At 40.7% G+C, this 26,673-nt stretch overlaps 2 protein-coding genes across 2 annotated transcripts in view; one reads left to right on the top strand and one right to left on the bottom strand.

Annotated features, from left to right (window-relative positions):
- The window catches only part of WDR3 (WD repeat domain 3), a 32,170-nt gene extending 24,414 nt beyond the window's left edge, over window positions 1-7,756 (top strand). The window contains exons 24-27 of the mRNA XM_036767112.1: window positions 282-325; window positions 1,288-1,416; window positions 3,645-3,738; window positions 3,958-7,756. Of these exons, the coding sequence (XP_036623007.1) occupies window positions 282-325; window positions 1,288-1,416; window positions 3,645-3,738; window positions 3,958-4,113 (423 nt within the window). The 3' untranslated portion in view covers window positions 4,114-7,756. The remainder of the gene's footprint in view (window positions 1-281; window positions 326-1,287; window positions 1,417-3,644; window positions 3,739-3,957) is intronic.
- The window catches only part of SPAG17 (sperm associated antigen 17), a 263,389-nt gene continuing 242,556 nt past the window's right edge, over window positions 5,841-26,673 (bottom strand). Inside the window, exons 46-50 of the mRNA XM_036767111.1 lie at window positions 22,108-22,292; window positions 18,000-18,060; window positions 13,415-13,559; window positions 8,015-8,127; window positions 5,841-5,884 (exon numbers count right to left, since the gene is read on the bottom strand). Of these exons, the coding sequence (XP_036623006.1) occupies window positions 5,879-5,884; window positions 8,015-8,127; window positions 13,415-13,559; window positions 18,000-18,060; window positions 22,108-22,292 (510 nt within the window). The 3' untranslated portion in view covers window positions 5,841-5,878. The remainder of the gene's footprint in view (window positions 5,885-8,014; window positions 8,128-13,414; window positions 13,560-17,999; window positions 18,061-22,107; window positions 22,293-26,673) is intronic.

Raw genomic sequence — 26,673 nt, 5'->3', positions numbered from 1 at the left:
GGCTTTGTGTTTTTGTGAGAAAACATGTTGGTGTTAAGAATCTTAGCTAGATTTGTGTCTCCTTCTAATCATTAGTTGGACATTGTAAGTGGTCTTCTGGGTGCTCTTGGTCATTGTCTAGGATCTCCTATATGTTATTTCATCTGGTTGTACTCTGAGAAGAGTATCTTTGATTTATGCCGATTTCTTTCCCCTAGATGAGGTGGGAAGATTTTGTAGTTTGTAATTTTTGGCTAATTAGCCAAAGGAGGACTATTGATACTCTTTATATTCATTTACAGCCTTCTGCATATGTACTGGAAGTGTTTAAAGGAGTCAAGTCAAGGTGGGTGCCAGGAAATTTTGTTCATAGTAGGCCTTCTTTAAATTTTTATTTATGTAAATCAGCAGTGTGTATCGAGTGCCTGTCATATGCAGAGTCCCATACATGAGCACTCGGGAAGATCCTAAAAGAAAATAACTTAATGTGCCTAGTGGGTGCTGTCTTCATCAGGACTTTGTTAACACCCTAGATAACCAGCCATTATGCTGGTGTTTACTCTTTCTCTGGACGTTAATAGTCACTTAATTGATTACTGCATGAGGAACATGTCAACATAGGCACCAACTATTCATTTTGCAATTTAAATATTTGTTAGTTAATGGTGACATAATACCTAATAGTTTTCAAAGCGTCATTCTGTGTATCTTATTTGATATCCCACAGCAACCTTGTGAGAGGTCAGCTGGGCAAGTTTTACAGATGGAAAAATGGAGAGTCTGATACTAGGTTAACTAGTGCACAAAATGGTGATAAATCTAAGACCAGAGTCCAGGTCTATGGGCATCTAGATTTTTATGGAAGTATTTAAAAGTGTGTTAGTATGCACATCCAAATGATTGAACAAAACCGTAAGTGCTTACTAACTAAAGCTTATCTTAGAATCACAGACTCTTAGAGTTGTTCCAGAGACAGTCTCTCTTACCCATGACTGATGCCACCCTGCCCTGTGCCACTTTGAAATTCTGGTTTTGTTCTTAGGTTAACATAGCTCTTGGAAGATTTGAGTGTTTTTGTAGTAGATTATAAACAGAAATTAGTTACCCAAAAAAGGTTACTCAAATGAGCTTATGCATAAGTGAGAGATTTTTTTTGTCTATATTTCTAGCATCACAGCTGATACAGAAGACAGCTATTTTTCTACTGTACTGTCCTTTAAGCCACAGTTAAACAGATTACTGTGGGGTTATTGTTCTGATCACTACAACCCTGTTTATGCTTTTCTCTTTTCCTCTTTGGTGTTGAAGTGAGTTGGAGGAGGCCCTCCTGGTGCTGCCTTTTTCTTATGTGCCAGACATTCTGAAGCTTTTTGATGAATTTTTCCAGCTGGGCTCAGATATCGAACTCCTCTGCCGGTGCCTCTTCTTCCTCCTCAGGTAATATTCCCTCCCCAAGGATCACTAGGTCTCCACATTGTAGGTTGTTCAAAGGTAGCGTCACACAGCCAAAGGAGGACCTGAGATTCTTAAGTCCTTCATTCACATCTCTAGGCACTCCAAAAATGCAGTTTAAACTGTTGCATACAAGTTATTTTGCTGTACTTGGAATTGACTTCTTTTTTTTTTTTTAAATAAGAATAATTATCCATTTCTTTGAGTTTTTACAAGGAGTGACAGGATATAAATTGTGAAAATGCTTAATCTGAGTATTCGTATTGTATTTTTATAGCCTAACTTGGTCCTTTGGGATTTTCTGTGAGTCTAGGTCATGTTTTCATTGTATGAATGTTCTTTTTTTCCCCTTGGAAACCTTGGCATGCTTTTTCTGAATTGGCAATACTCATGAAAATTAATCTGTTTTACTCTACTTTAGTCCCATGTTACCTGGATATCTTCACATGGATTGGTATCTCCTCAGCAGGTGCAAAATGGAACTCATTTTCTCCACCCCTTAAAACACCTGTTCTCCAAACTTCCCTCTTTCTTTTGAGTTTGCTACCATCTTTAATTACTTGCTTGTTGGTTAATCAATTTTAATCACACACAGTCTCTGAGTCTTCCTTGACTCTTCCCTCTCCCTTCACCCCAAATTTTTCATTGCCAGATCTCATTGATTATATATCTCAACAGCTTTTATCACATATGCCCACCTTTCTCATACAACCATCACTCCAGGTCAGGACTTCATCACCTCTAGCCTTAACTCTTGCAATAGCTTCCTTACTGATTTCCCAAGATTCTGTTTTTTCCAGTTTGTCCTCCACACAATTGCCATAATCACATTCCTAGAGCACCAGTCTGGCCAAAGCATTCCTTTGCTGAATCTGAGGTGCTTCTTGCCCCTTGCACAAATCACAGACTCTCTAGCTTAGCACTTAATGTTTTTTACGTTGTAAGCGCAGCCTGCTTTTCCAGGCTTATTTCACATTAATAATCTTCAGACACTCAATGTTCCAGTCATGCTGTTTTTCAGACCCATCATTCTTGCCTTTGTAGCAGTTGTCCTCAAAGCCCAGAATGCCCTCCCTACTTACCTTTCTTTGCCTCTTAAAATTCTTAGGTGTCACCTCTTTCCAGAAGCCTTGCCCTACTCCCTAGTTGCTTATCTGTACATGTGTATGTCCCTCCAGCAAAAAAAAAAAAAATTGATTTCTTTGAGGGTGGAAGCTATTTCCATTTTGTCTTTGTGGTGTCTGTAGCACTAAATACAGTATCTTGCACATAGTACATACTTAAGGTGTATTGAAATGAATTAGATTGAATAATATGTTATTTGCAGATGACAGGCTCCTAAAAGGAACAGCTTATTTCTTAAATGACAGATGAGGAGTTAAAAAGATGCAAAGATAAAAATGAAACTGTCTGCTTCTCTTGGATTTTCTGTGGAGGGACACCAAAGTATACACAGAATAAATACAAGCTGATTGGGCAGGATGGGGACTGGCATTTGGGAGGATCAGCAGCACCTCAGGCATAGAGGGCTTTGCTTCAGATGTGTCTTCAAGGAAGTGATTGAGGTTAGGAGAGAATACAGTCTAAACATGGCAAGCCACTATAGAGGCATGGAGATAGGGGGTGGAGTGCTGGGGGGAGGGGGTGGGGGGAGAAGGCAAGCCAGTTACTGGATCTCAGAGTTGTATGCAGTGAGACTAGAGAGGTTGGGGCCAGGTTGGGAAAGACTTTGAAAGCCAAATAGTTGGCAGAGGAATTTTCCTTATGTACAAATTGGACCATGTCACTCCACTACTCTAAATTCCAGCGGTTCCCTGTTGTCTTTGGGATCAAATACAAGCTCTTCCAGTTGACTGAAGGCCATGTTATGCTAAAATGGAACATGCTGTTTTGATGAATTCTGGTTGGGGAGGTGGGGGCTGATAGACATATGTGTTCGGCAGTGTCTGGATGGCCACTTCCAGAGTATGCTTCATGAGGGGGTTGAATTAAATTCAGCAAATCTTTGTTAAGTCCCTGCTATGTGTAGGCATGGCTCCTGTGATTAAGGACCTGTGCTGCCTTCTTTCTCAGAAGCAGTTTTTCTCAACCATGCTCTAATGGATTCTTAGGTACTTTTAAGATTTTTAAGTGATGAAGCACTTCCTGTTTTGGAGGGGGATAAGACAAGCGTGGCTTTCTGGAGCATCATTCTGTTTGCTTGTTATTTGTAGGATTCACTTTGGGCAAATCAGTAGTAACCAAATGCTTGTACCAGTAATAGAGAAATTGAAGAAAACAACCATTTCAAAAGTCAGTGAAGTCCGGGTAAGTGCCTTTACGTTGTTATAACAAATACGTTCAGGCCCTAGGGCATCTGTGACTGGGGACTAGCATTGCTCATTATTGATACAAATTGCCCATGTGGAACTCTGAAGACCCACACAAACGTACACCGAATACTTGGGAGAGGAGTCTGAGGAGGACTGGTTAGTCATCCGCTCCAGCAAATTAGGCTTTTTTAACATTCTTTGTGTTTCTCTCCAGGATGTGATTGGATTCAATATGGCAGGCCTTGAGTTTCTAAAAAGGGAATGTGAGGCACAGAGTGAAGTTGAATTTTTCTCTGATGCCACAAGCAATTTGGAAGAGAAGAAACGGAAGAGGAAAAAGAGGGAGAAGCTCATTATGACATTGACTTAGAGCTCAAAAACCTGAGCTGTTTTCACATTCCCATTAAATAGAAAGCTTCCTGACCTGAATGTATGGATACTGACATGGGAAAAACACAAGACTCTAGTCCCCACTATGCTACTGACTAGCTATGTGACCTTGGGCCACTCTGTTTCCATTTTCTCATCTGTAAAAGGAGGGGGGATTGGACTAGATGGTTCCATATGGTCCTTTCCAGCTTTAAAATGCTGAGTTGTGTACTTTCAAATACCAGATGACAAAGGAGTCATTGAACTGCTAAAGTACATTGGGAGGATCTGTCTCACAAGAGGGGAAGTTAACTAAGGAACCTTGTGCAGGGCCCCATACTTTCCTTGTTGGCCAAGGCTAGACACATTCTTGAATGATTGGCTTTCTTTTTCTCTCCATTCTTATTAGCAGAGGAGTTTTTGAATCCTTAAACTCAAGGGTTGGAGTTACCGACTTGGGAATTTTATTTATTTCCTCAATTGCTGGACATGTGTGAATATTCTGAGTTGCTTTTTTTTATTTGGTCTTTACCCCACTAGGAGGCTTTCCTAAGATGTATGATTATCTCTTTTTCCTAATGCATTATCATTCTACAAATGTAAAGCGGGAATTCCTTGTGCCTTTTACTCTATAGACATTTTTTTTTGTGCCTGTATGTAAAAAGATCTTGTTATGTAATTGTATTTCTTTCAATGAAATATTTTTAAGTAAAATAAGGTCATGATAAGATGACTAGTCTGGACTCATGGATTTATAGTACAGAAATTTAGGAAATTGTTACTTATATAGAGCAAGTAATTCACTTCTCTTGACTAAATATGCCCTCACTCCATTCCCAGTCTCTGAACAAGTTTACTGAGCCATTCAAATTCCTGAAAGTGAGTCTACCGATAGATCCCCCAAATAGGAGAGTGTAGCTGAAGTGAGGCAACATGTATGTGGATACGAGGGACCAATAAAGCAGAAAAAGATTCTGGCCATATTTAATGAGCTACAAAAAGTAGAAGAGTAGAAAGTACCAAACAGCTTGCTGCCACTTTGTGAAACCTAAAAGATGCTGTTGAATCCTTTATGAGTAGAGAGCAGTGTGACAGAAAAAAGAAACCTGCCCTTAGTACAATTAGGGGAGGTGCGTGAGTTAGATGTTCAAAATGTTAAAACCTTTAGTGCTTTAAAAATATCTTTGACTTCGCAAAGCTGTGTCTGATCCTCCCATCATAAAAATCTGTCCTGCTTTTGTCTTAGCTGTCAGTTATGGAATGGGATGCTTTTTTATGGCAATTTTAGTGGTTTTAATAGGATACCGAGACAAACTCCAGGAAACAAGTTACCCTGGGCTCTAAGACTACTTCCTGCTGTTTTTGTTTGTTCTTTGAACCATCTTATTCCTGGTTAGCAGCTGCCAGGGAAGATGAGGGTATATGTGTGGACAGCATGTGGATGGACCAAGAATGAGATGAGTTGGGGCTTTCAGTCAAAATACTTAGATGTCTTTAAACCTGACACCCTCTACTAAACAGCAAGAAATACACAATGCTTAGTACAAAGGCATTTTATTAAGTATATTTTCTCTAGCAGACAGTAGGACAATTTTAGCCTTAAATGCCGCATGATAAAACTACACATATAGTTTGTAAGGCACTTGACCTTGAAGCTTAAAATAAAGAAATGTAAGTGGGCCTACTGCATCACTGGTGACAGTTTTGAGATGCCCAACTGGATGAAGGTTAGTTTTCTTCTTTCTCTGCAGCAGGTAGTCTGATAGTCACATCTGTAATTAAATTCATTGAAATTCACATTATTTTCTCTACATCCTGCTTGTGCCAACAGCACTGTTTTTTAATCCCAAGAGAGATATGGCAAACAATTTCAAGCATAGGCCAAATCCCTCTGAAACAAAACTTAGAAAACAATATAAAACCATGCATCTGACAAAAATGGGTGAAGTCCAGTGTGTCCCTTTTTGTCATGAGATTTCTCCTAAACCACTGGCATTGAGATGAGGGCAGGAAGTAGTGGGGAAATATTTTTACTTGATTTTGAAGGCTATGATGTTTGATTTTAAAAACTATATTGATTAAAAATGTTTCAGTCTGCAAGAACTAAAATGGAAAAAAAAAAAAAAAGACTGATGCCCGGCTTCCCAATAACAAACTAGCAAGTAAAATGAAGTACTTTAAACCTATTTAGGGCAAGTGGAAGGTCATGGCTCTTGTGTCTGGCGAGATTCCCACCCCTTTGTTCGTTGGTTCCTTACCTTGCTACAGTGCATACAAGTAGGTATTTCTAGAAATGTTTTGTACACTTGTTAACTTATTTATATCCAAATGAATGAAACTGCTACTCACTTTGATATCCAGTATAATTTCAGTCTAGCTGACTGTTGTTAAGATATTGAAAAGTTCCTTAATAACAAGAGACTTAAAAATAACTCACTTTGTTTCAAAAGAAATTCCAAATTTTCTTCTGAAACTCCATGGAATAGACCTATGTTCATTTTTCACTCAAGAGGAGCCACAAAAATCTACAGAAAGCTTAGAGCATTTGACACAATCTCTCATTCTTATAAGATACAGGCATATTCTTTTCCTTTTAAAATGGGAATATAAATATGGGAATATTTATAAATGGGAATATAAGTGGAAATATGCAAGAACAGTTAATTGGCATGTGCATAGTCAGACCCTTAGTTTAAATATTGCCTGCACCACAGGAGTATGGTGTATCGGGGATCCTTGAAGAGTCTGGCCTTTGTTTCCTTTGATTAATTCAGTGTCTTTGACTGAGTCTTACTAGGTGCTAAGCCCCAGGCCCAAACCCCTATCTATTAGGTGCTAAGCCTATGTGGTTGTGAATTGGTAACTAAGGTGGGGCCAATGAAGGGAGGCACTAACACCAGAGCCAATCAAAGGAGCCTAAGCTCTGATCGCTCAGATGATGTTTGATGATGTCTGAAACTGTATAAAAAGGGAGAGCAGAGCTATTGGCTTAAGGCTCTCACTCCTGGAGGCACAGGACTCTGGGCAGCCGCTGTAAGGACCTTCCAGCTGAACTCAGGTGTTGGTGGTTTTCTTGGTAACTATGAATTGTATTTGGTATGTTTGTAATTTGTTTGTATTTGCTCTGAAGCTCAGGATGCTGGCTTTTCCCCCAGAGCTTAGTGAATGGTATTTGTATGTTGCATTAAAATAAGATTGTTAAACCCCTTAATGTTGCTTTCCTCAGGAAAACAGATCAAAAGAACCTGGGCTTGCAGGGTTCTATAAGCTGGTTGTTGTTGGTTTTACACACCCCCACAGCAGCTGCTAGCCGGATTGTTGAAACATGTGGCAAGTAGAATGTTATTTATGACAACTCTACTAAATGGATCCCTGAAATATGGCCCATGGTGTTACTGGTTAGTACATGAAAACTGCTCTTTAGCTTGGGAAATGGTGCTGAGCAGATCTAAATTATTGGGATGAATTAGGAGCTTAGAATGAGTATTTGCGATACACTGTACTTGACCCGTTTATGTCAGAAGCATGTTTTTGTATTGTGTTTATATGTGCTTTCTTTGGATCTGAGATCCGTGAATGTCTTGTAATGGTGACATTCCATAGCTATGAGTGAACAGGGCCTAATAATAAACTACTACATGCTAGTAATCATCATTGTTGCTTTTTTGAACATAAAAACATTTCATTTCCCTCAAATGTATGCAACAAGATTACGAAGGTTACAAGGATGGCAATAAACTTGAGTCTATCATTGTTGAAGTTAATACCCATACTGTATATTGCCTGATATATAGTAAGCACTTAATATTGATTAATTGATAAGTCCAAGATTAGAAATTGGAATAATTGATTATATATACTGACTACTGAGCCCACAGGCACATTTCCTGGATATTACTCACATGAGATAGTTTATGAGGCTTGGGGACCGTAGAAATCCGACGGACTATTGGATTTTCTTTCCCCACAGGAAAGTCATCTGGTCTTGAGTCATAGGTCATAGATGTTAAAACTGGTAAGATACTTGTTAAGGGTGCATCATTTTTGTGGCACAACCTACACATCCTCATCCAAATAGTATTTGAACACAAGGCCTCTAATTAAATCTGGAAATCTTTATATTGTACCACACTACCTGGGAAATATCTGTGGCTGGCAATGGAATGGATAAAGAGAGAGGAAAGTTTGCCCTGGTCCCAACTAGCATGTAGTTAGTCTATAATCCACATAAGGGAAAAGTTGAATAGATTTAGAGCAAAGGGAATGAGAAACTTCGTTGATTCAAGTGATCAGTCAGCTATGGCCCAAACTGTGTTTGACCATATGAAATGAGGCTGTGGGGTATAGTTCAGTTCCCACTTGTTTGACAAACTGGTGCTTTGTTAAGAGAACCCAAATTTGTTTTTGCACACAGAGGTAGCCATTTTAGGGGGGTGGGGGTCATGGTAGGAGCTCCCTCACCTATTAGGTCTCAGCAGATGACCCTGTCTTTTTTACTATAAAGATCTGGGCTATCCTTCAACTTTCCTGCAGAAATCCTCTTGATAACCAATCTTCTCCTCCATCAATTATGTTGTTCCCTCTTTCATTCCCTGTTGTCCTTTTCCAGTGTCTCCTTCCCTTTTATGCCCACTATTCTCTTATTTGTAAAAATTAAGACAAAAGTCATCCCGTCTTTTCTTGATCCTGTTAGTCCTACTGAGCTACCATCATATGTCTCCTTTCCCTTTATTGCTATCCTTTATGAAAGAGTAATCATTCCACCCTCAGCCCACAAACCACCTTCTTGACCCATTGCAGAAATTATCCTCCTGCAGGTTACCAATGAATTCATAATTGCCAAATTCAATGATCTTTTTTGAATTTTCTTCCTTGATGACTGGTGCATTTGCTTCCATCACACTATTCTCTGGGTCCTGCTTCCTTAAGAGCTCTCTCTCTCTCTCTCTCTCTCTCTCTCTCTCTCTTCTCTCTCACCCCCTAAGTATGGATGTTTCTTAAAGTTGTTATTAGCCCATTTCTTGTTATGCCTTTCCCCTTTGATGATTTCATGTACTCCCAATGTTTAAAATAATCATTTCTATACAAATGACTCAAATTCATATCCCTGAGTCCAACCTCTGTCCTCAGCTCCAATCCTACAATTTTAGATATATAAGGTACTACGGGGACACTTCTATAGCATTCTTCACTTGGGTATTTTAATAACACCTCAAACTCACTATGTTTAAAAACTCATTATCTTACTCATAAAATTAGTTCCTTTTCCTTCCTGATTTCTTCCTTTCTGTTAAGGATACCACCATGCTCCCAGCTAACCAGTCTGGAAATTACAGTTATCTTTGACCATCTCTCTTGCTCTCTATATTTACATCATGTTGATTCCTTCTTCAAACTACCTTTTGTTATCTACCCCCCTCCTCTCCTTGTCTACTGACACTATCCAAGTTCAGATCTTTATCTCATCCCTGCAAAATTGGCAAAGCCTCTACTAAATCAGTCTCCTTGGTACCTTGTCTTCAGCTCATCGTGAACACAGCTACCAGATTCACCTACATAAAGCGTAGTTTTAATCATGCCAGTCCTTAATCAAAAACCTCTAATGGTTTCCTATTAAGTAATATTCAAATAGCATGATCTGGCTCCAATTTACCTTTCCAGGCTCATCTCTCACTTGTGTACATGTGTGAATAACATGTGTAAATATATGTATACTTCATTTATCATAACCTGAGACCAATTATACAATATGACAACAATTATAGGACAGTAGGATCATTATCTAAGGCGGCTAGGTGACGGTGCAGTGGATCAAAGACTCCTCTTCCTGAGTTCAAATTTGGCCTCGGACGCTTACTAGCTGTGTGACCCTGTTTGCCTCAGTTCCTCATCTGTTTTAAAAAAAAATGAGCTGGAGAAGGAGATGGCAAACCATCCAGTATCTTTGCCAAGAAAACCCCAGATGAGGTCATAGAGAGTCATAGATGACTAAAAAGTGACCCAACGACAACAGGCTCATCCATCTAGAACTGAAAGAGATCTCAGAGGCCATCTAATCAAACTCTCTCATAGAGATGAGGACACTGAGGCTCAGGGGGCTTAAGCGCCTTGCCAACGTGACCCCAGTAATAGAAAGCACAGACAGGATTTTAACTTGTGTTCTGTGGCTCCTTCCACTCTACCACACTGCCAAACGACATTTGAATTGAGATGACTCAATCCTACTCAACACCTAGGGACTTAGTGGGTGAACTTATAACTGCTACAAAATAATTTGTTCCCTTTGTATTTTGTGATTTTAAAACATTTCAAGAAGGGGTTCAGAGGCTCCACCAGACTGCCAAAGGGGTTCATAACACAAAACCAGTTTGGAACCCCTGATCCAGTCCAACCTGTACCTGGGCAAGAATCCCCTCCATAACATCACCAAGAAGTAGTTATCCTGCCTTTGTTTGAAGACCTCTGCCTTCTATGGAAGCCAGTTCACTTTTATATTCCTCTACATGTTAGAAAGATTTGGGAGGGGGGGTGCAGGGAGAACAAGCTTAATTTACCTCTTTGCCACTTCTACCCACTGATCCTATTTCTAACCTGTTAACAAGTCCTACCTTTATAACATCTCTTGTGTCCGTCTCATTCTTTCCTCTGACCACCTTGGTGTAGCCCCTTCTCATTCCACAGGGACTCTTGCATTAGCCTCCTGGTTGGTTTCTCTGCCTCACTCTAGTCCTCCCTCCACTCACCTGTAGAATTAACCTTTCTAAAGTACAGGTCTGACATCACCCTCCCTATTCAATAAACTCCAGTGGTTCACTATTGCCTCCAGGATCAACTATAAAATCTGTTTGGCTTTTAAAGCCCTTATAAGCTGGCCTCTTCCTACCTTGCACCTTATTCCTCTCCACAAACTGTGAAGTGGTCTGGTGACACTGGCTGATCTTGCCATTCCTTGCATATGATGCTCCATCTCCCAGTTCTGAATATTTTCAGTGGTTATCCCCCATGCCTGTAATTTCCTCTCTCCTTTGTTGGCTTCCTTCAAGTCCCAGCTAAACTACCAACTTTCTGCAAGAAGCCTTTCCCAATCTCCCTTAATGTTAGTGCCTTTCCTCTAAGATTTGCTCCAAATTATCCTCTGTCTTTTGCATTTTTACATAGTTGTTTATATGTTGGCTCCATTAGGCTGTGAGCTCATTGATAGCAGGGACCATCCTTTGCATTTTTTTTTTTTGGCCTTTCTTGATACAGAACTTAGCACAGTATTTGGAACATAGTAGGCACTTCAGTGCTTATTGAATTGACTTGAGCTTTGGGGCCAAGAAAAACCAATCCCTTTATAGCATGACAGACTTTCAAACAGTTGGAGAAAAATGCTATCTCCTCCTTGATGCCTCTCTCCTCCAGGCTAAATATCCTCAATTTCTTCCAATAATTTTCATGGCGTTATCTCCATTGCCTCCCCCTGATCATACTCTATATTTTTAATGTCCTTCCCAAAGTAGGGTATCAAGAATTGAAAATAAAACTCTCGATGTGGTCAGTTGAGGGTAGAGTACGGCAGAACTATCACCCTTCTTGTTTTGAATATTATATTTCTCCATGCAGGGAATAAATCGCATTAGCTTCCTGGCTGCCACAATCCACTCTTACTTATTTGACCTTTCAGTTCTTTAAAAGCACTAGAAATATTTTTATACTATGTATTTTTCTCTGCCAACCTTAGTCCTGAATTTTTAAAAATACCAAACATGTATCTTTTACAGTTATACTTGTTATATTTTGCTTAATTAAGGCTGGCTAAGCTTTCTGGTCTGTTGAGATCTTTTTGGATCTTGATTGTCATATATAGCTTTGCATCTTCTTTAAATGTGATAAACATACTATCAATCCCTTCATCCAAGTAATTCATAGAAATGTTAAAAAGTTATAAGACTAACTCCTTGTATTTTTCTGTTATTTATTGGTAGCCGTGCAATGCTTGAGAGAAAGCTACCCCTAGGTAAACATGAGATAACTAAAAAATGGTGTATCTTAACGAATAAGCCAATCACAAAAGCTTACTTATTGATTGGAACTAGCTGGAGTAACAAAATATGTGCAAACATGTATCTGACAGTATATACATGTAAGTACATATGTGCATGAATACATCTGTGTATGTATCTATTATATAGGATACACCATTTTCTGGGAGCTCAATCCTTCCTCTCTAGGTCTATATCGGTCCAGAAATACAAAAGGACTTGTGTCTTTTTAGTCCACTCAGATAAGAATGAGAGCCTGGTGAAAATGGTATTGTAACTCACCCTCCAGATAATGAAGGATTGTTCATTCTCTTACATTTGCTCAGCTATAGGTTATTTCAAGTATTACTGAGTTAGCAATAAAGAACGGAAAAATATAGACTTTGATTTTATGGTCTTAAATTTATATATGCATGTATACATGCACACATGTGTTTATATGAATACATATACACATGTATGTACAGGTGCATATATAAGTAAATAAAATGTATACATGTGCATATTTAGGCTATATACTATATATACCAATATATACTGTGTATACACATATAAAACATATAACAATATATAATGCATGCATACATATATATATAGATGTGCATTGTATAGACATACCTGTATGTGTGTATGCATGTATACATACATATACACACACACACACATACATACATATGTATATAAACTTTGGGGATTAATTCTTTTTTCTCTCCATAGTCAGCTGGTTCCAGATATAGGGATATATCTGACCTGGTGTACATTACAAAATCTTAGAATAGAAAGAGATTTAGAGGTCAGACTCTTTTTGAAGACTCTGCTCACTAGGCAAACCATTCCATTGTTGGATTGTCCTGGTTGTTAGCTAGTTGTCTTTTCTTTATGTTAACTCATGGCCAGAACACAAAATTTGAAGTCAGAGGACCTGGGTTCAAGTAGGCCCAGCCCCTGACACTGTCTTCATGACCTTGAGCACAAAGAACCATTTTGGGCCTCAGTTTTCTCATCTGTAAAATGAGGAGGCTGTATTAGATGGGTCCCCCCAGGTCCCTTTTAGCTCTAGAGCTAGGTCCTAGGCCTTCCCTCTTGGGTTTTGAATTAAGGTAGTGGATGCTAGTGGTAAACTTGCGTTTGATGGGATATCTCTACTGTTTTCGACTCTTTTTTTCCCTCATAGAATCTTAGGGGACTCCAGAGGCAAGTTAGTCCCTTTTCTAACTGCAGCAATGATCAATCTTGATTCCTTGGCCTTTTGCTGCCAGACCAAACTTCAAAGGATATTTGCCTTCACAGGCAGAAGTAGAATTTCATGTTCAGTTACAATCTCAATGTTGTAGGAAATGGTTCCTAATCCCTTGCTAGCGTTCTCTCCAACAGCCATGGCAAAGATCTCCACCTGCAGGTCCACCTGCAATCCTGATGCTACCTGAAAGACACCAGAATTAACACCAAGTGTTAAAAGGACCAAGCAGACATGATTAAATTTACCCTACAATGCAATCGTGATACAAAGTGCTAGGACCTGGGATGCTCAGGATATTCTCCATTAGGGAATGATGAAACCTGTTTCACAATGCAGAAGAAACCCGGGGATCCCCAAGTTTCTTGTGGACTTCATTCTTTAGAACCTTGAAGGGGACATCAAAACCAGGCCGTGAGAAATGGGAAAGAATCACTTGGACTGCGGCACCCCAATGGAGGGCTAAGACTAGGAAAGACAGTGTAGAAAGAATAGACCAGTATGGATTGCATGGAAAGCAATCAGAAAACAAAGGAATTTTTTTAAAAAATGCTCATATGATTTTATGAATACCAGAACCAAAAAAAAAAAAAAAAGGAAAAAAGAAAAGAAAAAGAAGAAAATCGGTGAGACCTTTCCAATGTCTTTGTGAATGGATACATGTGGATTAAAGAGTATTCAGCTACTATATTTCTAAGAAATCAATACCTGACTCTTAGTTAAGCTCAATAATAGGTCCCAAGGAATGAAGAAATTGGTGAAATACTGCAGAATAGGATCTGGGCCACGGCCACAATGCAGGTTTACTTAGTCTTTGAGCAAATTCATTGAGTGCTAGCATTTAATCAGTTAGAAGAGTGGCTTGATTTCCACTGCCTGGGAGTCTAGAGGGTATGTTTTTGCCATAGACCAAACAAAAGTTCATCCTGTTAGCTACAAAACTGAGGTGAACTTCAAAGACTCCTTTGGGAACAGTTAATACCTTGGCTTGTTTATTGAGCACTAACTGAATGCTACTTGAGTTAATGTACACTTTAAATTGTCAAGAGATTTGATAACTTCAATTAATAAGCTCTTTAAAAGAGACGAGCATCATCCCTTGATAATCTACAATGCCTCCTGTCTTAGCTATCTGGCAGAAAGAGAAGTTTGGTGGCATGCCTATGCTCACACCGATATTGAGCGTAAGACATGGGATTTGAACCCATGTCTTTTTCACTCAAGGTCCAACTCTCTACTCACCATTCGAGGCAGCCTCTCTTAAAAAAATCAACCAGTGCACTGTAGTCAATCAACAGCTGATTATCAGGGGGCGGAGCCAAGATGACGGCTGGAAAGCAGGGAGTAGCATGAGCTCCCCGCCAAGTCCCTACAAAAACCTATAAAAAATGACTCTCAACCAATTCTAGAACTGCAGAACCCACAAAATAGCAGAGGGAAGCAGGGCTCCAGCCCAGGGCAACCTGGATGGTTGCTGGGTGAGGTCTTTTGCTCATGGAGCTAGGAGCAGAGCAGAGCGGAGCAGAGCCCAGCGTGGGCACGCGGACCAAGCAGACCAGGAGCCGGGTAGAACGGGCCCTAGTGCCCTGAATCAGTGAGCTGCAGCAGTTACCAGACTTCTCAACCCACAAACACCAAAGACAACAGAGAAGGTTAGTGGGAAAAGCTGCGGGAGTAGAGGGAGTAGAAGGAGTTCCCGGTTTGGCTACTGCTGCAGTGGAGGTGGGGCACCTACAGAACTACAGCTGCAGTTGCTTCTGGCCCCAGGCCCATCTGGTGGGAGGAATTAAGTGGCAAATCAGAGCGGGAGTGAAGAGCCTGCTGAAGATCTAAGCCCAGTCTGGGTTGGGGGTTCTTGGGGAAGGAGGAGTGCTGGTGTGGCAGAGCTGGCGCATCCCCCCAAGCGTGGAACATAATTCTCTTAACTCTACAAGCAGTCATACCCCGCTGAAAATCTCAAGGGTCAAGTTAGTTGGCTGGGAACATGGCCAGGCAGCGAAAACGCACCCAGATTCAGTCTCAGACTCTGGAATCTTTCTTTGGTGACAAAGAAGACCAAAACATACAGCCAGAAGAAGTCAACAAAGTCAAAGAGCCTACAACAAAAGCCTCCAAGAAAAACATGAACTGGTCTCAGGCCATGGAAGAGCTCAAAAAGTATTTGGAAAAGCAAGTTAGAGAAGTAGAGGAAAAATTGGGAAGAGAAATGAGAAGGATGAGAGAAAACCATGAAAAACAAGTCAATGACTTGCTAAAGGAGACCCCAAAAATACTGAAAAATATACTGAAGAAAATAATACCTTAAAAAATAGACTAACTCAAATGGCAAAAGAGCTTCAAAAAGCCAATGAGGAGAAGCATGCCTTGAAAGGCAGAATTAACCAAATGGAAAAGGAGGTCCAAAAGACCACTGAAGAAAATACTACCTTAAAAATTAGATTGGAGCAAGTGGAAGCTAGTGACTTTATGCAAAGTCAAGATATTATAAAACAGAACCAAAGGAATGAAAAAATGGAAGACAATGTCAAATATCTCATTGGAAAAACTACTGACCTGGAAAATAGATCCAGGAGAGATAATTTAAAAATCATTGGACTACCTGAAAGCCATGATCAAAAAAAGAGCCTAGATATCATCTTTCAAGAAATTATTAAGGAGAACTGCCCTGATATTGTAGAGCCACAGGGCAAAATAGAAATTGAAAGAATCCACTGATTGCCTCCTCACATAGATCCCAAAAAGAAATCTCCTAGGAATATTGTCGCCAAATTACAGAAGTCCCAGATCAAGGAGAAAATACTGCAAGCAGCCAGAAAGAAACAATTTGAGTATTGTGGAAACCCAATCAGAATAACCCAAGATCTAGCAGCTTTTACATTAAGGGATCAAAGGGCTTGGAATATGATATTCCAGAAGTCAATGGAGCTAGGATTAAAACAGAGAATCACCTACCCTGCAAAACTGAGTATCACGCTCCAAGGCAAAATATGGATTTTCAATAAAATAGAGGACTTTAAAGCTTTTTCAGTGAAAAGACTAGAGCTGAATAGAAAATTTGACTTTCAAACACAAGAATCAAGAGAAGCATGAAAAGGTAAACAAGAAAGAGAAATCATAAGGGACTTACTAAAGTTGAACTGTTTTGTTTACATTCCTACATAGAAAGATGATGTGTATGATTCATGAGACCTCAGTATTAGGGTAGCTGAAGGGAATATGCATATATATATATATATGTGTGTTTATGTATATATATGTATATGTGAGTGTGTATGTATATATATATGTATATGTGTGTGTGTATATATATTATATGCATATAATATATATATATATTTTTTGAGAGAGAGAGAGAGAGAGAGAGAGAGAGAGAGAGAGAGAGAGAGAGAAAGAGAGAGAGAGAGGGCACAGGGTGAGTTGAAGATGAAGAGAAGATATCTAAAAGAAATATATTCCTCTCTCATCCCTTGATTTTGAGAGCGGGAGATAGGGAGAGATAGAATGGGGTCAATTATCTTGCATGAAAGTGGCAAGAAAAAGCAGTTCTGTAGGAAGAGAAGAGAAGGCAGGTGAGACGGAATGAGTGAATCTTGCTCTCATCAGATTTGACCTGAGGAGGGAATATATGGTAATATATACTCAATTGGGTATCTTACCCCACAGGAAAAAAGGAGGAAGAAGATAAAAAAAAGGGGGATGATAGAAGGGAAGGCAGATGCGGGTGGAGGTAATCAAAAACAAACACTTTTGAAAGGGGACAGGGTCAAGGGAGAAAATTCAATAAAGGGGGATGGGTTAGGAAGGAGCAAAATATAGTTAGTCTTTCACAACATGAGTATTGTGGAAGGGTTATACATAATGATATGCATGTGGCCTATGTTGAATTGCTTGCCTTCTTAGGGAGGGTGGGTGGGGAGGGAAGAGGGGAGAGAATTTGGAACTCAAAGTCTTAAAAACAGATGTTCAAAAACAAAAAAAAAGTTTTTGCATGCAACTAGAAAATAAGATACACAGGCAATGGGGCATAGAAATTTATCTTGCCCTACAAGAAAGGAAGGAAAAAGGGGATGGGAGGGGAGTGGGGTGACAGAAGGGAGGGCTGAATGGGGAACAGGGCAACCAGAATATATGCCATCTTGGAGTTGGGGGGGAGGGTAGAAATGGGGAGAAAATTTGTAATTCAAACTCTTGTGAAAATCAATGCTGAAAACTAAATATGTTAAATAAAAAATTTTTTTAAAAAAGGAAAAAAAGAAGTAAAAATAAAAAATAAACAGCTGATTATCATTTCTGCCTCGCGGCTTCCCTGGCTACCTCCAAGCCTCAGTTAAAGTCCCCTCTTCTGCAAGAAGACTTTTCCAGTCTTCCTTAACCTTGACTCCTGCTCTCTAATACTGTTCCCAATTTATCCTGTCTATATCATGTTTGTGCATAATTGTTTACACATTGTCTTCCCCTGTTAGATTGTAAGCTCCTTGAGAGCAGGGGTTATTTTTTGTCTTTTTTTGTATCTACAGAATTTAGCACAGTGCCTGGCAAATAAAAGGTGCTTAATAAGTGCCAGTTTGACTGACTGGCTGAAACGCGTGGCTGTGGGCTGTCACACAGGCATCTGCAATGACTTACTGGTCCTGGTGTGTAAGTCACTTTCAGTCCGGTGCTGGGTGGAGGCTGCTTCACCTGAAATCTAATACAAAAATACCCAGTTACAAATATGCCATAATAAGAGTTCACATTTATATACTGCTTTGTAGTATCAAAACATTCTCTCCTATGCTGTCCTACTTGCTTCACTGAACAATAATCTTCTGAGGCAGATAAGACAGGCATTATTATCTCTCTGTTACAGATGAAGAAACGAGATGCAGGGACTCAGCTCAGGCTAAGGTTGTCCCACTAGAAAGTGAAAAGGCCGGGATTCAAATATCAGGCCTTCGGATTCCAAGTCCACTCCACCTTGCTAGCATCTATAAGAGCTAGAATTCATGATTTGCTGTTCTTCTAACATGGTATTCCATCTCCCTTTTCCATGTCTTCATGCCATCTATCCTGTGTGCCTAGACGGCTCTCCTTCCTCACCTTCAATAATGCCCTCCTCCCTCCTCACCTCCTGGAATGCCCTCCCTTCTCCCTCTGTTCTCAGTAAGCTATTAATATATTAAAATTCCTTCACAATTTGAGTATAACCTACCTTTCCATGCATGTTACCCATGATTCGCCTACGTTCTATCTGAACTGTCCTACTTGTCACTTACAGCTCTTCAGTGTTGAACACCACCTCGGTGCCTTCGCCCAGATTGTCTTCTATTCCTCCAATGTCTTTTGTCCTCACCACTAATTCTTAGAATTTCTGAGGTCCCTCAAGGCTCAGCTCAGTTGCCACTTCTAACTAGGGTGATGACATGGGTAAAGAAGGCATGGATGTGAGAGGTGTTGTAGAGATAGACATCAACCAGACTTGGCAACAGGCTTTATATATAGGGTAAGGGGATGAAGAGTTTGTGAACCTGGAAGGATGGGAGTTCCTTCAATAAAAACAGGGAAGGTTGGATGTAGAGGGAGGGATAATGGGTTCAGTTTTGTATATGTTGAGTTTAAGATACCTATGGGATATTCAGATGGACTTGTCTAGTAGGCTTTTGGAGATGTTTGTAGAAAGATAAGGTCTGGATATGTGGATTATAGAGTGATCTGCATAGAGATGACAGCTGAGCTCAAAGGAGATGAGGGGATCATCAAGAGAGAGAATTTTGTCTTTGACTCCCCTCACACCTACCACAGTGCCTTTTACATTTTGGGCACCTGTGATTTCAACAGTGTAAAGAGCTCCCAGTGAGGATAATTCCTCTACCAAAGCAGACTCACAGCCTAGGCGCACTCAGAGGTTAAGTGACTTGCTCAGGGTCACATAGCCAGCAGATATCAGAGGCAATACTTGAGCCAAAGTCTCTCTGACTCCAGGGCCAGCCCTTTATTCACTATGCCATGGTGCTTCTGATGCATTGGACAATTGTTTACCAATTGCTCTTGAATTGGACTGGCTGAGAGGGAAAGCAATGGTTTTGGAGAAAAAGAGAATCCAGGTCCAAATTTCACCTCTGCTGTCCCTGTGACCAGTCCCTTCACTTTTCTGGGCCTCAGTTTCCTCACCTGTAAAAGGAAGGGTCTTAGATTCCTCTGAGGTCCCTTCCAATGCTAAATCTAGATTTTATGATCCTGTGAACTGAATTTGCAGTAGGTGTTCTAGGCTATCAGAATAACAAATAGTAGAAGTATTTGGGGGTCAGATTGCCCAACTTTCCTTTAGACAGTTCTTAATGTAAGCTCATAAAGTCAATCAGTGTTAGAAGTGACTGTAACATAAATCTCTATTCCACTTATTAGCTGTTTTCTGGGGCCAGGGCAAAGTTCCTTTTTGGACCTGAGTGCATGTTTCAGTATGGTGTATGGCACGGATGTTGGTCTACTGGCTGCCAGATCATTAGCCTAAAGAATGAGGGCTCTCTTGGAAATCAGTGGTGCATGGGATCCCAGAATGCACTGGCTTCCTAGGGAGTTTACACATTTGAAGGGATGGGAAGCATACGGGACTTGGAGAAACATTGGAAATCTCCATGCTAATAAAGAGTGTGAGCCAGCCTCTTTCCCTTCCCGTGGTTTGTGGGTTCCGCATGATGGTGAAAGACTGAATCTATTGGAATGCCCTCAAAAAGCATACCTCCACCCTGACCTCTCCAACCAATTAACTTCAGGTTTGGCTCTGAATTGGCCACATTTAATGAATTGCTGAGTGAAGTTTATGAAACTAAAGCTCTGGGCTAAGAAAGACAGAATCTGAAGGGATGGATTTTGCTTATTTGAGACTAACCTCACTCACTTTGCCCAGTGAATGAAAAAGATAGTGCTGATGGTAAATGGTCAGTTTGGTTGGGAGCAGACCCATTCCAGAAGGCTGAGATTTTATTCCAATGAACCATGAGAGTGCTTGTCGTGGTGGTACAAGCCTGTAGTCCCTACTGCTGGGGAGGATGAGGCTGGTGGATTGCTAAAGTAAGTTGATTACTAAGTCTGGCAACCATATAGTAAGCCACCAGCCTGCCTAAGGAGAGGTTAACTAGCCTACAACAGAAAAACAGGAGCTTAAAGCTTCCATGTTGATCAGAATTGGGATTGGGCTTCTGAGTTGGTACTGTAATTTTTAGCCTGAGTGAGATAGGGGCAGATGGAAGGAAGGGAGGGAGGGAAGGAGGGAGAGAGGACAAAAAGAGGGAAGAAAGGGAGGGAAGGAGGAAGGAAAGAGTGAAGGGAGGGAGGGAACAAGTAAGTGAAGGAGGGAGGTAGGGAAGGAGGAAGGAAGGGAGAGAGGAAGGAAGGAAAGAAGGAAGGAAGCAATGAAGGAAGGAAGGAAGGAAAGGAGGGAGTAATAGAGGGAGGAAGAAAGGGAGAGAGGAAGCAAGGAAGGAAAGAAAGGTCCAGAGAGGGAAGGAGGGAAGGCATGAGAGAAGAAAGGCAGGAAGGTTCAAGAGAGGGAAGGGGGAAGGTCATAAACCTTGGGGACACCAGGGGGATTCAGTTATTAACAGAAAGAGGCAATGTAGTACAGTGGGGAAAAAGCACCCGATTGGGAATAGGAAGGCCTGGGTTCTAGTCTCAATTCTGCTCCCAGCCAGCTGGGTGACCCTGGGAAAGTCACTTAACATTTGTGTGCCTCAGTTTGTCATCTGTAAAGTGGAGGAACCAAACTAGATGATTCCTCAGACCCCTTTCTGGAATCAAAAAACCCATGATTCTGATTTCTCTTGTTGCCCTAAAATTTTAAGAATTTATTTTAAACTGGAAATGAAACATGTGGTGTATTTCTTTCCACCCCCAGATTTATTTCCCCCATGTGTATAACTCTTGAAGGCTTCCAAGGCCAGCTTTGTGAGAAAACATAGAGATGTAGAAAAGAAATGGGAATGTAGCCCCTAGGAGCTGAGCATGCTCTGGGGATCCTTCAAGTAGCAGCTCTTGTTTCCATGTGATTGTCAAACTAGAAGAACAACCTTAATTGACAAGAGCCTTAGCAGGTGCCCTTTCCCCATCCCCCCCCAAGCCCCCAGAATTCCAGAGGGTTCTTCAGGGCATCAGGCTTTCACCAATGCTCTAAGTCACCTGGACACAGTTCCAGCTTCATTTCATACAACTCTTTTTCCTGACCTCTGTGTTCTAAGCCAAACTGAATGTGACACTTTACAATTCCATAAGAAATTTTTCTTGCCATCATTGCACTGAAGTTGAGAGAAATTGAATGACTTGCCCAAGATCACATAGCAAGTAAGCACAGGAACTCAAGCCTTAGTTTTCTTGACTCCAAGTTTAGCGTTTCCTCTACTCCACTTGGCTACCTCAGGAAAAAGGTGAATTGCCCTGGACCATGAACTCTGAATGCCTCTTCATCCTCGTACTTCTAGCAATCACTTTCAAATTAGGCCACTTGACACAACAGAAGCAAGGACAAATCTACATTACCCAAAATGAAGAGAGGTGTTGAGCAAGTATATGAGTGATTTATAGGAAAAGCTTAAATGTTCTGTCTCCCATTACCCAACATGGTACAGTGAAGAGCACTCGACTAGGAGGAATGAGGAGACCTCAGTCTGACAACAATTACTCTAACAACAACTGACATTGTAGTAATACAGAGCAGTATTCTCATACTGATAATACTCATACTGATGAGTAGCAGCCTTACCTGCAGAAATCCACACCAACATTCTTCAGCTTCACTGTGGCTACATAGGTATGTCCCTCCTTCAAGACTCCAAAGTTCACCTCTGGTGGAAGAAGATGGAAGCCAAAAGGGGGTGTTTTTGCACTGTTCATGGTAGCACATGCAACTGAGGATGTGTTTACTCTCCCCCCAACACAGTCTTCCACCTGGATGAGAAAGGATGAGAATTGTAGAATGGTTTGTAGGCATAGGTTCAAAAGTTTAAAATGAAACGAAAGAAATCCCAAGCTCCAGAGAGGGGGAAAGCTGAGGTTGAAAATCGTAATACTATGATTCAATTTAACAAATTCAACAAGCATTAATCATTCATTAGTGGCAGAGTCAGGCCCAGAACCCAAAGTTCCAATCTTTGAGAAACTTAAGATCATAGCTCTAAAGCTGGAAAGCTCTTTAGAAGTCACTGTGAGCAAGTGACTCTTTAGAAGTCACAAGTGAGCAAACTGAGGCCCAGAGAGTGATAAAGACTTGCCCAGGGTCCTACAGCTGGTAAGCATCTGATGCAGATTTTTTTTTAAATTTTTTTTCTTTTATTTAATTTATTTATGTTCTTTTTTATTTTTTTAAATTTATTTAACATATTTAGTTTTCAGCATTGATTTTCACAAGAGTTTGAATTACAAATTTTCTCCCCATTTCTACCCTCCCCCCCACTCCAAGATGACGTATATTCTGGTTGCCCTGTTCCCCATTCAGCCCTCCCTTCTGTCACCCCACTCCCCTTCCATCCCCTTTTCCCTTCCTTTCTTGTAGGGCAAGATAAATTTCTACACCCCATTGCCTGTGTACCTTATTTTCTAGTTGCAAACAAAAACTTTTTTTTGTTTTTGAACATCTGTTTTTAAAACTTCGAGTTTCAAATTCTCTCTGCTCTTCCCTTCGCACCCACCCTCCCTATGAAGTCAAGCAATTCAACATAGGCCACATGCGTATCATTATGTATAACCCTTCCACAATACTCATGTTATGAAAGACTAACTATATTTTGCTCCTTCCTAACCCATCCCCCTTTATTGAATTTTCTCCCTTGACCATGTCCCCTTTCCAAAGTGTTTGTTTTTGATTACCTCCACCCCCATCTTCCCTCCCCTCCATCATCCCCCCCTTTTTTATCTTCTTCCCTCTTCTTTCCTGTGGGGTAAGATACCCAATTGAGTATGTATGGTATTCCCTTCTCAGGCCAAATTTGATGAGAGCAAGATTCACTCATTCCCCCCTCACCTGCCCTCTCCCCTCCTCCCCCAGAACTGCTTCCTCTTGCCACCTTTATGTGAGATAATCCACCGCATTCTATCTCTCCCTATCTCCCTCTCTCAATATATTCCTCTCTCATCCCTTAATTTGATTTTATTTCTTTTAGATACCTTCCCTTCATCTTCAACTCACCCTGTGTCCGCTCTCTCTCTTTATATATATATACACATACATATATACATACATGTACATTCACTTATATATATATATATATATAAACATATATATATGCATATTCCTTTCAGCTACTATGATATTGAGGTCTCATGAATCATACACATCTTTCTATGTAGGAATGTAAACAAAACAGTTCAACTTTAGTAAGTCCCTTATGATTTCTCTTTCTTGTTTACCTTTTCATGCTTCTCTTGATTCTTGTGTTTGAAAGTCAAATTTTCTATTCAGCTCTAGTCTTTTCACTGAAAAAGCTTTAAAGTCCTCTATTTTATTGAAAATCCATATTTTGCCTTGGAGCGTGATACTCAGTTTTGCAGGGTAGGTGATTCTCTGTTTTAATCCTAGCTCCATTGACTTCTGGAATATCATATTCCAAGCCCTTTGATCCCTTAATGTAAAAGCTGCTAGATCTTGGGTTATTCTGATTGGGTTTCCACAATACTCAAATTGTTTCTTTCTGGCTGCTTGCAGTATTTTCTCCTTGATCTGGGACCTCTGTAATTTGGCGACAATATTCCTAGGAGATTTCTTTTTGGGGTCTATTTGAGGAGACGATCGGTGGATTCTTTCAATTTCTATTTTGCCCTGTGGCTCTAGAATATCAGGGCAGTTCTCCTTGATAATTTCTTGAAAGATGATATCTAGGCTCTTTATTTGATTATGGCTTTCAGGTAGTCTAATAATTTTTAAATTATCTCTCCTGGATCTATTTTCCAGGTCAGTGGTTTTTCCAATGAGATATTTGACATTGTCTTCCATTTTTTCATTCCTTTGGTTCTGTTTTATAATATCTTGATTTCTCATCAAGTTACTAGCTTCCACTTGCTCCAATCTAATTTTTAAGGTAGTATTTTCTTCAGTGGTCTTTTGGACCTCCTTTTCCATTTGGCTAATTCTGCCTTTCAAGGCATTCTTCTCCTCATTGGCTTTTTGGAGCTCTTTTGCCATTTGAGTTAGTCTATTTTTAAGGTGTTGTTTTCTTCATTGTATTTTTCAGTATTTTTGGGGTCTCCTTTAGCAAGTCATTGACTTGTTTTTCATGGTTTTCTTGCATCTTTCTCATTTCTCTTCCCAATTTTTCCTCTACTTCTCTAACTTGCTTTTCCAAATCCTTTTTGAGCTCTTCCATGGCCTGAGACCAGTTCATGTTTTTCTTGGAGGCTTTTGGTGTAGGCTCTTTGACTTTGTTGACTTCTTTAGGCTGTATGTTTTGGTCTTCTTTGTCACCAAAGAAAGAATCCAAAGTCAGACTGAATCTGGGTGTGTTTTCACTGCCTGGCCATATTCCCAACCAGCTAACTTGACCCTTGAGTTTTTCATCGGGGTATGACTGCTTGTAGACTAAAGAGTTCTATGTTCCACGTTTGGTGGGGATGTGCCAGCTCTGCCACACCAGCACTCCTCCTTCCCCAAGAGCCCCCAACCCAGACTGGGCTTAGATCTTCAGCAGGCTGTGCACTCCTACTCTGATCCACCACTTAATTCCTCCCACCAGGTGGGCCTGGGGCCAGAAGCAACAGCAGCTGTAGCTGCCCCACCTCTGCCGCCTTGGGGCGGTGGCCGAACTGTGAACTCCTTCCACTCCTGCAGCTTTTCCCACTAACCTTCTCTGTTGTCTTTGGTGTTTGTGGGTTGAGAAGTCTGGTAACTGCTGCAGCTCACTGATTCAGGGCACTAGGGCCCAGTCCGCTCGGCTCCTGGTCTGGTTGGTCTCAGCAGCTCACGCTAGGTTCTGCTCTGCTCCGCTCCCAGCTCCCAGCTCCCAGCTCCCAGCTCTGTGTGGGATAGACCTCACCCAGAGACCATCCAGGCTGTCCTGGGCTGGAGCCCTGCTTCCCTCTGCTCTTGTGTGGGTTCTGCAGTTCTAGAATTGGTTCAGAGCCATTTTTATAGGTTTTTGGAGGGACTCAGTGGGGAGCTCACTGCTTTCCAGCCACCATCTTGGCTCCACCCCTGAGGCAGATTTTGAACTCAGGTTTTCCTGACTCCAAATACAGATGGGCCCTCAGATGCTCCTGTCTACAGATGACATCATGGTGGTTGCATCAAGCTCTGGGACATTGCATAGATTCTTGGAAGAGATCTGTCACAATTCAAAAACTTTGGCTTGTCCATCCACAAAAGAAAGACCATGTAAATTAAGAATACCCATCATGACCTGTATTTGGATAGAAATTGTATAGAGCTTGTCCATAAGTATTTATATCTGAAATAGACAGTCCAGTGGGACTAATTCTGCCCAATATTGAACAGGAGGAAAATAGGCTGTTTTACAATTAGGAAATTACAAAGATCTTTTAATTATCCCCCAAAGTTTCTGTGGAAAATAAGCTTTTTTTTTTTCAAACTGGATCTCCCTATCTTCCCCAGGCTGGAAGCACAGCAGGCACCCATGAGCCCAATCCCACATCTGATGGCATGAGAGCTTTGACCTGATCCATTTCTGATCTGGGCCAGTTTTCTTTAAGCAGCCCAGTCCCCCACTTTCTGCTCTTTGGAGCTCACTATATTAATGCTGGTGCAGATACCCAATTGGCTTAGCTCATAACTCCTGAACTCAAATAATTGGCTAGACTCAGCCTCCACAGTAGCAGGGATTGCAAGTGTGTACTGTCATGCCAAGCTACCCCCATCTTTTTAATATAAACATTTAATGGTGTTGCTGTATGGCAGCCAGAGATGGAATACAACAATCTGTAAAGAACTAAAAATGGGTATCATTCAGAGGGCAATGGAAAGGTACATAGTCTATGTGGGCAGACTGTACCAAAGAAGAAATTTGTAAAAGAAGAAGAGTAAAAGACTTCATTAAGGAATACTATGATAGGAAGAAAAGATGAGCTGGTCACATGGTAAAGATGAGGAATGGCAGGTGGATGGTCAGGGTACTTCACTGGCACTATTATCAAGAGAAATCAGGAAAGCTCTCCAGCCCATTGGGTGAATTTATGGGCAGAAATAAAAAAGTTGGAGGAGTTGCGATCTGAGTCACTGACAAGAGCTCCAAAATGATGAAATTGCAGATCTATTTGAATATTTCTTTACGGGATGTTTTGTAATTATACAAGTCTTGAGTGAGTCTTGGAGGAAGGTCTCTGG

This window comes from Trichosurus vulpecula, chromosome 7, assembly GCF_011100635.1.
Source record: "Trichosurus vulpecula isolate mTriVul1 chromosome 7, mTriVul1.pri, whole genome shotgun sequence".
NCBI classification, from domain to species: Eukaryota; Metazoa; Chordata; class Mammalia; order Diprotodontia; family Phalangeridae; genus Trichosurus; species Trichosurus vulpecula.
This window is presented reverse-complemented; position numbering and strand designations above follow the sequence as displayed.